The 12,272-nt window shown below is 35.4% G+C and overlaps 1 protein-coding gene across 3 annotated transcripts in view; it reads left to right on the forward strand.

Moving 5' to 3' along the window:
• Positions 1-12,272, forward strand: part of CYTH3 (cytohesin 3) — a 171,691-nt gene that overhangs the window by 149,457 nt on the left and 9,962 nt on the right. For all 3 annotated transcript variants that reach the window (XM_074208177.1, XM_074208176.1, XM_074208178.1), the window contains exons 6-9: positions 3,196-3,276; positions 5,723-5,835; positions 10,410-10,558; positions 10,822-10,933. In XM_074208177.1, coding sequence (XP_074064278.1) covers positions 3,196-3,276; positions 5,723-5,835; positions 10,410-10,558; positions 10,822-10,933 — 455 coding nt within the window. The remainder of the gene's footprint in view (positions 1-3,195; positions 3,277-5,722; positions 5,836-10,409; positions 10,559-10,821; positions 10,934-12,272) is intronic.

The raw sequence follows: 12,272 nt of genomic DNA on the forward strand, positions 1-12,272 counted from the left end.
TCCTGTAAAAATTTTGTAACTTCAGGATAATGTCATTCAGAACACAGCATTTCATAATATCAGTGATATAAATATATAATTCCTGCTGACAGGACCAGCCCCTACTCCCCCCCCCCCCCCCCCCCCCCGCCAAGGAGCTTCCTGGAGACCTTGTAAATGGTTATGATGAGGGAGCCAAGTCTCAAATCATTACCACAAAATGAATAAGTAGTCTGATTAAATCCAAATATGAATGAAAATTCAAAGGATATATTCAGAACCAGTTTGGCTATGATTCGGATTCACCTGTGAAAGCAGAAAGGGAAAGTCAAGGTAAAGAAATCTGTTATTTTTAGCTAGAGTAAGAGATAAGAGGTGAAATTGATACCATTTTACTTCCTTTACTCCTATTAAATCTTCTAGTTTGTTGCTAATTTGGAGAAAGATAGACTGTGAACTGGGCTATGTTGCAGTCTTATTTAGCTTAGTTGTCTTAAAATCTTTATTAGCTGAAATGTGGAAGGAGGGGATAAATACTAGAGCACCCTAATTTTATTTTTTCTCAAAGCTTTTTTTTATTTTGAGTTTTAAAATTTACCCCTAATCTTACTTCCCTCCCCCCACCCCCACAGAAGGAAATTTGTCAGTCTATACATTGTTTCTATGGTATACATTGATCCAAATTGAATGTGATGAGAGAGAAATCATATCCTTAAGGAGGAAAAATAAAGTATAAGAGATAGCAAAATTACATAAGATAATGGGTTTTTTTTTTTTCTGAATTAAGGGTAATAGTCTTTGGTCTTTGTTCAAACTCCACAGTTCTTTCTCTGGATACAGATGGTATTCTCCGTTGCAGATACCTCAAAATTGTCCCTGATTGTTGCACTGATGGAATGATCAAGTCCTTCAAGGTTGATCATCACCCCCATGTTGCTGTTAGGGTATACATTGTTGTTCTGATTCTGCTCATCTTGCTCAGCATCAGTTCATGCAAATCCCTCCAGGTTCCCTGAATTCCCATCCCTCCTGGTTTCTAATAGAACAATAGTGTTTCATGACATACATATATCACAGTTTGTTAAGCCATTCCCCAGTTGATGGACATTTACTTGATTTCCAGTTCTTTGCCACCACAAACAGGGCTGCTATGAATATTTTTATACAAGTGATGTTTTTACCCCTATTCATCATCTCTTCAGGGTTTAGACCCAGTAGTGGTATTGCTTGATCAAAAGAGCACCCTAATTTTAGTACATTCCTTTTAGCATCAAGTGAAAAAGGTAACCTTTTGAGGTAGGTGATTTGTGAAGAATACCACTAAGAGACTAATGATTTTTCTAGAAAGGCTTTATTTTTAAGCTTTATTGAAAGGGGAGAGTTTTAATCTCTCCCTTCCATGTTCATTCTTTTTTTCATCAGTTTTCAAGATTTCCTCAAATCTTTGAATTGTAAGATTACAGTGTAAGGATTTTTCTTCCAGTTGGCCTTGTGGTATATTCTTAGAAGAGAGGCTTTAAGCAAATCTGAAAAGATGAGAAGCAGTATGTCTAATTTATTCCTAATTTAGACAAAACTAAATTCCCAAGATAAGAAATCTTACCTGCATGTTTTATCTTCCTTTTGAATCTGAGATTTAAAGAACTGGAGCTAAAAATGAAACTTGGTAAAAAAGTGCACTTAGGGATACTAGTTATAACTTTCGTTTCTGTGAAGCTTCTGAATCAGAAACATGTGAATCTGGCTTCTGCATTGTAAATTCAGCTATATAGATCCATCTGAATAGTCCCTAATGCTGGGACTAAAACCTGGTTTCTGCTACATTCTCTGTAGTATGTATGTAGGGAAGGATTCTGATACTCTTATACCTAGCTGTACTATAGGGTCATACCAACTGACAGGAGGTCTTTAGAGCAATCAAAGGGCCAAGCTTTCTGTGACTCTGATAGAGAGATTTCCTTATATTCCACTCTTACAGACTGACTTTTGAGAAGACTCCCTTCAAGCAATATCTGTCAGGTAATGCCAAACTCTACACCACAGCATTAACTCTGGACAGTGCTCCTAAACAATTCTAAAACCAACAGGAAATAAAGCCCTGTGTGGCAATATAGTAATTATACCAACAGAAAGAGTCATCAAAAATTTCTCTGAGACACAGGAGCAAATCTTATTTAAATTATATTAACAAAAAACTCTGGGTACATCTCTTTCAGTTCTTATAAAAAATGCTCTAACACTTTTAAGGCACCTTGCTGTTATTCTGTTAAAGTTAAATCATTAATTTTGCACCTTAACATGGTTTGTATAGTGTTTATATAAAAATATCCTGAGTGTACTCGAATTAGCAAGCACTATTTTAAAATGTTTATTCTATTTTTAGTATTCTCGTGAATATGTTACATGACTTTCTGCTGTTAAACTATTTGAACTTGAATTTTATTGCTTGTATCTCTTCCATATTGCACCTGACACTGTGTAGCCTTTAATTAAGACCAATTCCTACTTTGGAGTAGAAGTGGATGGATCTCTTTCTGCAGCATTTTATAACTCTAATGTGTCTTCATCATGCCTTAATTGGCTGTGAGCCTAAATGTAAGGTGCCATCTTTGTCCTCAGGCTACAATGATAGATTGAAGATCTGAGTTTCCATTCTACTCATTTATATTTTGTCACATTTATGTAATTTTATAATTATGTCCCCATCTTGTTTGAAAAAATAAATTAACTTTATGATGCAGAGGTTGATTGACTTCATTCCTGCCAACTAAGGATTGAGAGGATTTTAGTATAGTCAGTGCTTTAAAGTTTTTTTTTTTATTTATACTAACTTCTAAGTTCAACTAGTTTTGAAAGGGAAATTAACAGTTTTTTAAAAATTTATTTATTTGGTTTTTACAAGGCAATAGGGCTAAGTGACTTGCTCAAGGCCACACAGCTAGGTAATTATTAAGTGCCTGAGGCTGCATTTGAACTCAGGTACTCCTGACAACAGGGCTGGTGCTCTATCCACTGTGCCACCTAGCTATCTGGAAATTAACATTAAAAACTGAGTAAGGTGAAACTTTTGAAAAATGTTTGAGAAGATTTTGCATGGTGAATAGAAACTTTTCATTTTTATCCTACTTTTTAGATACATAGAAAGTATGCTTTCAAAGGAAAAAAAGAGATGAAAAGTCTTAGAACTACTTTCTCATCATAGGCTTTCTTTCCTAGAGATGAATTTAACATTAAAGTTCTTCAAGCTTTTGTTGAACTCCATGAGTTTGCTGATCTCAACCTTGTACAAGCTTTAAGGTAAATATATTATTATATCTTTAAATTCCAAGTACAATATTATGAATTTTCTCTTTAGGATTTCACTTTATCTTCAATTTTGAAGAGAAGTATGGAGATTAATAGTGGGAAAAAATCATTGTTTCTTTTTTTGGTTTTTGATTTCACATAGGAAGTAATACTAGTTTTAGAAAATATGTATGATTATTAGGTGGCAGTAGACAGGTGCTTTGTGTTCTCGCAGTGTACCTTTCCTCAATAGAGAGTTTGTGTCCAGGTAGCAGTTTATATTTTGTGAGAATCTTTCTCCATGTGATAAAAATTATGAACTTAGCTAAAAGGGAAATCACTTTGACCTTGTTTGTTTTTGATAATTCAAATATTCCTAAAATCACTGCTTCATTTCATATCTTTCACTTCAAATCATCAGATCCTAATATCCTTTCAACCTTGACTGTTAGGATGACTGGATTTATTTTGAAGATTAAAATATCTCCATCTCCCTGTCCCTGACCCCCAGTATTAGTCACTTTTATTATGTAACTTTAGTTGAGAGCTCTTTTTTGATTTTGATAAAATTTGGAAGTTTTACAACTTTTTTTTTTTTCAATCAGTGCTGACTTTCAATTCATTTCAATACATATGTATTAATTTCCTATTTTGTCCCAGGCAAGACAGGCAAAATAAAGAGCTGACCTCAGTATCTGGAAGACCTGAGTCAAATTCTGCTTTTGATATATACCAGTTATATGACTCTGGGCAAGTTACTTAACTTCTCAGTGCCCAAGAAACTGTGTAAGATTACAAGTTCGTTGTTGAGAAGGTACCAGTCTGCTTTGGTATAGGAACTTCTAGGAATGCCCCTGTATAGGGCATTCAGTGAAATCACAGATCCAGTTAGAAAAAATATATATATGTATATATCTATACCTAAATACACACACACACACACACACACACACACACACACACACACAACCAGCATTGTTTTAGAAACTAGAAATACAAAGACAAAAGCAAAACAATTCTTGCCTTTAGGCAGCTTAAATTCAGCTGGAATACTCTTTCCACTCTGATTTCAATGCTGCCTAATCTTTTGAACTTTAAGGTCATTAGTTCTACCTCAAGAGTAGAAGCATAATAAAGCCACTTTTCAAGAATTAAATGGATTTCTGAAAACATCAGTATTCCTTTGTCTGAGGAAAATAAAACATAGATAGAAAAAAATGAAATGTAGACAGTTATTCGTATGGCAGAGGACTACCAGTTCTATTAGTTGTCCACCATAACAAATGGCACCCACATACCATAATACTGTTAAATTTTATACTCCTTTCCTTACACATATTATTATCTCCAGAGCCACTAAAAGAAAACTTATGTTCTGGGTTCACTGTGCCATGTTATCCACCAGTTTTTAGCACTCATTGTATTATCTAGTGGATTTTTGTTTTAGGGCACAAACACAAACTGAATCCTCCCTCAGGTTTTTTTCCTTGGTAGCTGAGGTCCCTACAAAGAATTCTGCTTTTAATGATGTTCTTCCTTATCACTGACACTTTGTGTGGATCTGTGAAATACACCCTCAAGTTCTTTTCAGACTGAGAAAAATGTAAAAATATTTTTATTCTAATATTTTACTCTCTTAGGTCATCTTAATACATTGGTAATATATTCTTTCTACCATGATCATTCACTATCCATTATCTTTTTCCTGTTTTAAATTTGAACTACTTCACTTCTAACATTTTTATCATTCTTAAAAAGTTTGAGCTTTGGGGCTCAACAATGTGCTGAAAGACATCCAGTTTGGAAAAATGCCAGTCTCACAGAGAATGAGACAAATTAGACCTGGTTTTGGAAAACATGAATCTTTGAAAAACATTCCCCTTTAATTGCTTTCTTTCTAGAGCATATTCACTTAGAACCCAGTGTCTGACTGCTCATTAGTTTTCTGGACTGTTCTTTGTCTTTTGGACAAAAACCTAGAATTCTTGGAGTATTAGAGCAGGGTTTTTTCCCTTGTATTTGACTGTCCTCTGTTTTCTTCACAGCCTCTTGTTAGAGCTGGTGAAACAGAATGAGTGATAAGGTAGTTGGACTTGATGACCTTATTCCATTAATTTATAAATGATCATGTTATCTCTTATGAATCAGTTATGTTGTTCCTTATTTCTTTTTCTTATGAATCAGTCTTAGTGACTCAGTCATAAAGAACAATCTTTTTTAGTTAGCATTACTCTTTCCTCATGTCTGATTGGCAGAATGTTTGTATTTTTCTTCTACAGTGTAGATAGTACAACTATATATTGATTAGATTGGAAAGAATACTCATTCTAGCATGAGAGGCCCTGAGTTCAAATATCTCTTTTTTACTACTTGTGTGAATTTGAGCAAATCTCCATATTTGTATGAATATTGTTCTAAAATTTCAACAGTATCATTTAGTACTTTGGGCTTTTTCCAGGCAGTTCTTGTGGAGTTTCAGGCTTCCAGGAGAGGCTCAAAAAATTGATCGGATGATGGAAGCTTTTGCTTCACGCTACTGTCTTTGCAACCCTGGAGTCTTCCAGTCTACAGGTGAGTGGTAGTGTTGTTTTAATTCTTCTTCTTCTTAGTTCCCCTGTTGAAGTTAATATAATTCAAACTAGAAGATATTGAACTACCTCCAATTCAGCAATGCTTCCTGTACCCTGTGACCCATTGAAGTTCAGAACTCCAGGTCCAGTCTTGAAGGTTTCTCCCACAAATATGTCTTTGGCTTGTGTCTTCACCCAGAGTTTCCCTTGAGAATATCAGCATCAGCTTTTGTCTAGATTGACACATGCAAAAAAAGGAAAAGGATCCTTGACTTTCATGTAAACATTCAGATTGAGAAAACATCAACTAAAGATTTTTTTTCATTCAACAGAAAATTTAAAGGACTTGTACTTAGGCACTTCAGCAGTAAAGCTGATTCCCTTTCCCCATGTGGCATTTAAAAAGATTTGAGAGACATAGTTTCTGGTTAATTTAATCATTTTATTACTAATGCTAGAATTTTGGTAAAAGGATGTTAATTTGGTCATCTCTCTTTGACTAAAGACCCCTCATCTCAGTGGGCTCACAGCTTAGTTATTCCCTTGAAAGCACAGGTGTTGCTTAAGATGTTTATCAACATTGGTTAACAGTAATGAGGGAATGACTGAGACAATGAGAGGTGGGCTATAATACAGTGAGGGTCTGGAGGTATATGACTTAGATAACTCAAATCTTGGTCAAAGAGACTTATCAATTTCCATATCACTTGTCCGACAAAAGGGAGGATCCACATTTTTCCAGACCTCTCTAAGCAAACACACTGAGCTGGAAGGCATCCATTAGCCTAAACTTAGAATTTCTTTTACTGTCTGATTAGATCTAGGCTTGAATATATCTCTGCCTGAGGTTTCCCACACAGGTTGATTTCTAGATGAGGAAGTAGAAAAGGAGAAAAACCCTTGATTTTGATTAAATAATTATTTATTAAATATGAGAGAAATAATCATTTCTGATACCTAATTGTTAGACCTCTACCCTCTGTAGAAGAAAAATTCAGCACTCTGCTATTTTGGCCCGGGGTTGTCTGAGAAAATAACATGAATTATCTTTAAGAGGGAGATGGACACTTGTACAAAAATATTCATAGCAGCCCTGTTTGTGGTGGCAAAGAATTGGAAATCAAGTAAATGTCCTTCAGTTGGGGAATGGCTTAGTAAACTATGGTGTATGTATGTCATGGAACACTATTAGAAACCAGGAGGGATGGGAATTCAGGGAAGCCTGGAGGGATTTGCATGAACTGATGCTGAGTGAGATGAGCAGAACCAGAAAAACACTGTACACCTGGGGCGGCTAGGTGGCGCAGTGGATAAAGCACCAGCCCTGGAGTCAGGAGTACCTGGGTTCAAATCCAGTCTCAGACACTTAATAATTACCTAGCTGTGTTGCCTTGGGCAAGCCACTTAACCCCATTTGCCTTGCAAAAAAAAAAAGTATTAAAAAACACTGTACATCCTAACAGCAACATGGGGACAATGATCAACCTTGATGGACTTGTTCATTGCATCAGTGCAACAATCAGGGACAATTTCAGGCTGTCTGCAAAGGAGAGTGCCATCTGTATCCAGAGAAAGAGCTGTGGAGTTTGAACAAAGACCAAGGACTATTATTACCTTTAGTTTAGAAAAGAAAACTGATATTTTATTGTCTGATCCTACTGTCTCTTATACTTTATTTTTCTTCCTTAAGGATATAATTTCTCTCTCATCACATTCAATTTGGATGGGTGTATACCACGGAAACAGTGTAAAGACTGGCAAATTGTCTTCTGTGGGGGGTGGGGAGATGGAAGTAAGATTAGGGGAAAAATTGTAAAACTAAAAATAAATAAAATCTTTAAGTAAAAACATAAAATAAAAAAGAGGGAGATGGAAAGGGAAAGGAAAGCTAGGTGGCACGGTAAATAGGAAGATTTGAGTTCAAATATGACCTCAGATACTTGATATTTATTAGGTATGTGACCTTGGGCAAGTCACTTAACCCTGAGCACCTTACAAACAAAACAAAACAAACAAAAAACCAAAAATCATAGAGAAACACCAAAAAGTGTAGTGCCTTCTTTATTATCATTCAAGATGTTGAACTTGGAATGTGAAGGAACCAAGTTCAAATCCTGCCTTAAACAATTAGAGTGTCTTCACTTACTCTTTCTCAGCCTCAGTTTCTTCATTTGTGAAATGAGTATAACAATAATACCTACCTACTGGGTTGTTTTGAAGATCAATTGAAATAATATATGGTGGAGCACAATGAAAATTTTAAAGTGTTAATTAAATGCTAATTATTATTATTTCTGCTTACAAGTAGAAATGAATAGAATCACAGAATTAAGATTAAAATGGAATTCAAAGTTCAAGTTTGGTTTATCAAACAACTCTAGGAATGTTACTATTGGAAGGTACACCATTGGGGATGTCTTTGAACTCTTCAGTAAATCAAGGGTAGAGAATCAGGAACTTTTCTTAATTGGATTCATAAAAAAAGGGCTTCTGTTTTCCATTTAATAGCTCCTCTAACCTGTGTTCAGAAGGATTCCTTCCTAAACTTTGACTTAAATTTTCCTTTAGAAATTGGTTAGACCCTGGATAAAAATCACAAAAGTATTGAGAATAGTAGTTTTCTCCCTCTGAATATGATTAAGTACTGATTCAAGTAGCTAACTAAATAGCCTAATAGTTCAAGATGTCAGTCCAGGATTATTTCACATTTTCTCCTTTTTTGTGCTGAACACAAACTTATTAAACATAATCCATATTAATTCTAGGATCTCTTTTCTCTAACTGCTCTTTAGGTTTTGTGTAATCAGGAGCAAGATGCATTTTTCTGATTGATTCATTATAAATACTATATTCTTAGCATTTTACTTCAGGAATGCAGGAAAAAATATGATGAAGAGTGTAACTATTACATATTCTATAGTAGTATGCTAGTCAGCTAGAAGTCTAAAGATGACCCATTCTATATCATTACCTGCTGTTATTCCAGGAGCACTTATGAATCATCTAGACTCTCTTAGGCTACTCATACATCTTGGAAGACTACCCACTCCCACATACATACTCCTGAGGATTTCTGAGTAAGGGTTCAAACTCCTTTAATGAGGCCATAGTCTAGCACATTGCTACATTTGCAACCTGAGACCCTCCTGAGGTAACATCATAGGTCAGAAGTGAATGCTTCTACCTTTCATCAAGCACCTATAAAGACCTCCTGATTTAGAGTACTCATTTGAGTGGAATTTCTTTACAATACTTTGCTAGTGAGTTAAGCAATTTCCCCATTGAGACTTCCTCCTCCCTGGGGCCTAAACAGTGCTGGGGAGTCATGTAACCCTTACTTATGGTGAATCTTACCTTCCCAAGGCACCTATATAGAAGCATAGGAATTGAGAATTGGAAGGGATTTCAGCAGGCATCTACTCTAAACATTACACAGAAGGAAACCTATAAAGTTGCTCCAGACTTCTATCACCATTCTGGGGTTGGAACACTCCCTTCCCCTCAAGCAAGTTAAGAATATAAGATCATTAGAAAGTCAGCTCCAGTTTTGCATATCTGAAAAAGTCACAAGTCACATCACTATCAAAGGACAGTCTGGATTTGCCCCTACTTATCAGATTTTTATGCTGTGCTGGCTCCTAGTTTCTGGTCCCTAAAGCTACCCATTTCAACCAGGTTCTTGGTCTTGGTTCAGGAACTCTTTGCCAGCATCTTCTTGCCTCCATCCACTGCTGTGCTTGGGCCATATGGTTTCCTGGATGAACCACATGATTGCATTGGCCTCTCTCCCAAGGAACTGAGTTCATGTCTTTGCCTTTTCTCCCTCTCCTTTCCAGAGTCCATAAGTGCTTGTTTAAATTCCCTTTTAAAATTTAGGCTGTTTGTGTAAAATAGCTGTGAATTTCAATCAGACCCAGAACAAAAGCCTCACAGTGGGTCAGGGAGAACTTTACACTATCTGAAGACTTTGCACCTGGTTACCCAGGATTCACAAGAGCATTTGCCAGGCTATTTCTGCCTCTGACTTGTCTGTTCTATGTTATGCTAATGCTTGAGTCTAGTCTGCTGCATACCTAAAATGATGTATCACTGAAAGGAAACAAAGATCCTGAATAGTAATACTTATTGTAGAACATATTCTGGTTTTAGAAAACCCAGATTTGACCAGATTTTGAGGTAGTGGTAATATACTAAGTACTCTAAAGGGATGGTTTCTATAGATTCTTATTTCTTTTTGAGTCAGGCAGAAAACAGAACTTCAACTTCCTATTTCTGTCCCACAAGATATGACAGGTTTGAAATGTGTCTGGTTGAATTAACCCTTCCTCTATATTTTCCTCTAAGTCTTCTTTAATGTTCTGGGACATGTGCTCTTCAAATGGGACTGAACCCTATAAAGAGAAAAAGTCTATAGAAACATGTTTGCAAGTACTAGTTGTCATCTGAACTTTGCCAACAAGAATGATCTTTCTTATTTGAGCCACAATTAACTGGTTTTATTCTTCTGGGAACTTAGCAACAAATTTCCCCCAGCCTTCTAGTGTAGCTCAATGATTTGCTTTGGATTTGTTTCAGATACATGTTATGTGTTGTCTTTTGCAATCATCATGCTAAACACCAGCCTCCACAATCACAATGTGAGAGATAAACCAACAGTGGAGCGATTTATATCAATGAACCGAGGCATTAATGAGGGTGGGGATCTTCCTGAGGAATTATTGAGGGTAAGTTGTATTAGAACTGTGAAAATGATAGCTTACAGTCAAGTCCTCTCTTCATGTCTTTCTTACCTTTAGAAAAAATGTCCAACTATATCAGTTTCCATTGTAATTGTGAACATTGCTATTTTAATAAGCAAATTTATTATGTGATTAGCACATACTGTCCTCAGTTTTTAAATCTTTATTTTATATTCTATTTCCTTTAGAGATAATAAAGAATACAGATATTTGATTTTTACTAAATTTGACATTTTCTTCTGATACAGAATTTATATGAAAGTATTAAAAATGAGCCTTTTAAGATTCCGGAAGATGATGGAAATGACTTGACACATACATTTTTTAATCCAGATAGAGAAGGCTGGTTATTGAAATTAGGTTGGTATGAGAATTATTTATTTTGCTGTATTGCTTTTTTGTATTTAATCGTAGGTTGCTGCTCCCCCTTTAGCCCATTGCTGTATAACTAATACTAATTCAGTCCTGTTAAATGTCCCTAATCTAAAGGGTAGTACCTTTTTTAAAAATGCAGTTCAGCCAAAATACTGCTTTTGATATTTTTACTTCAGAGTTAATAATCTATTGTTTGAATGGTGGCATCAGCAGAAAAGGGCATTTTAATCTCTAAAAGTCTCTATGGCAGATAAATAACATACTAGGTTACATTGATCCATCCCAGAAAACTGTTAAGTAATTTTCAAGATAAAATTTCAACTCAGTTTTCTGTAGAAGAAGCAAACACATTTATCTCCAAATAATTTTATGTGTGTGTGTCTTTATTTTTCCATATTATTTGTGACTTTCTCTTGGTTTGGTTTGGCTATGATTTCTTAATGAGTGGTTTAAATGTGCCTTCTTGTTTTTCTTCTGGCCTGTGACTATCACCTTTCTGTTCTGTGACTGGCTGTCTCTGCTTATTCTGCATTTAGGAGGTACGTACCCAATGGCTTCCTGCTCTTCTTCAGTTGCTCATTTCTGCCTTGATATTCCTTTCCCTTTGTTGGCTTGTGTAAAATTTTACTTTATGGCTGAGTCATTCACTTGATCTATACTTCCTCTGGACTTGCTTAATAGTCCAACTCTGGAGATTCCTGTGCAAGTAGTCATTGGAGGAAACATACTCAAGCAGTAGGCTTTTCAATAAAGTAATTCAGGTGTTTTTGAGTCATGGAACTGAAAACCAGACTAGTTTCACTTTGAGGGAGTAAAGGGCCTCTAGTTTTACTGTTTAAGAACAGTGTTCCATATTATATTAATCCTTAATGTTAAGATGTTGATTTAATGATAAATCGACTAGTTTAATAAACTTTATTTCAATCTGACAGCTATGAGAGTGGTTTTTTTTAACCATGTAAAAGATTTTATGTCCAAAGTAATTTTATTGTTTTTTTTAACTTAAGATAAAATGTAGCCAGAGTTCTAGAAAAAAATCTAGATTACACTTTATTTTACATAAAATGAAGAAAATCTCTAAAGTCTCTTCCATTTTTTTTAAACTTTAACATATTTGTCAGTTCCCAGTCATTTGGTCTCAGCTTCTTTTGGCTGAACTTTTGCCTGATTTGACAGATTTCTCTGATTTGGGAAACCATGGCTCTTACTCAAAATCTAGTATAAGATTGTTGAGCCTGAGTATAGCTTCTGATACTCCCTTTTCTTCAATGTCTATTTGATTTCATAGAAGGATAGGAATCAAAGTAGTTAATAAGCTTAAAAT

The sequence above is a fragment of the Macrotis lagotis genome, chromosome X (genome assembly GCF_037893015.1).
Source record: "Macrotis lagotis isolate mMagLag1 chromosome X, bilby.v1.9.chrom.fasta, whole genome shotgun sequence".
NCBI classification, from domain to species: Eukaryota; Metazoa; Chordata; class Mammalia; order Peramelemorphia; family Peramelidae; genus Macrotis; species Macrotis lagotis.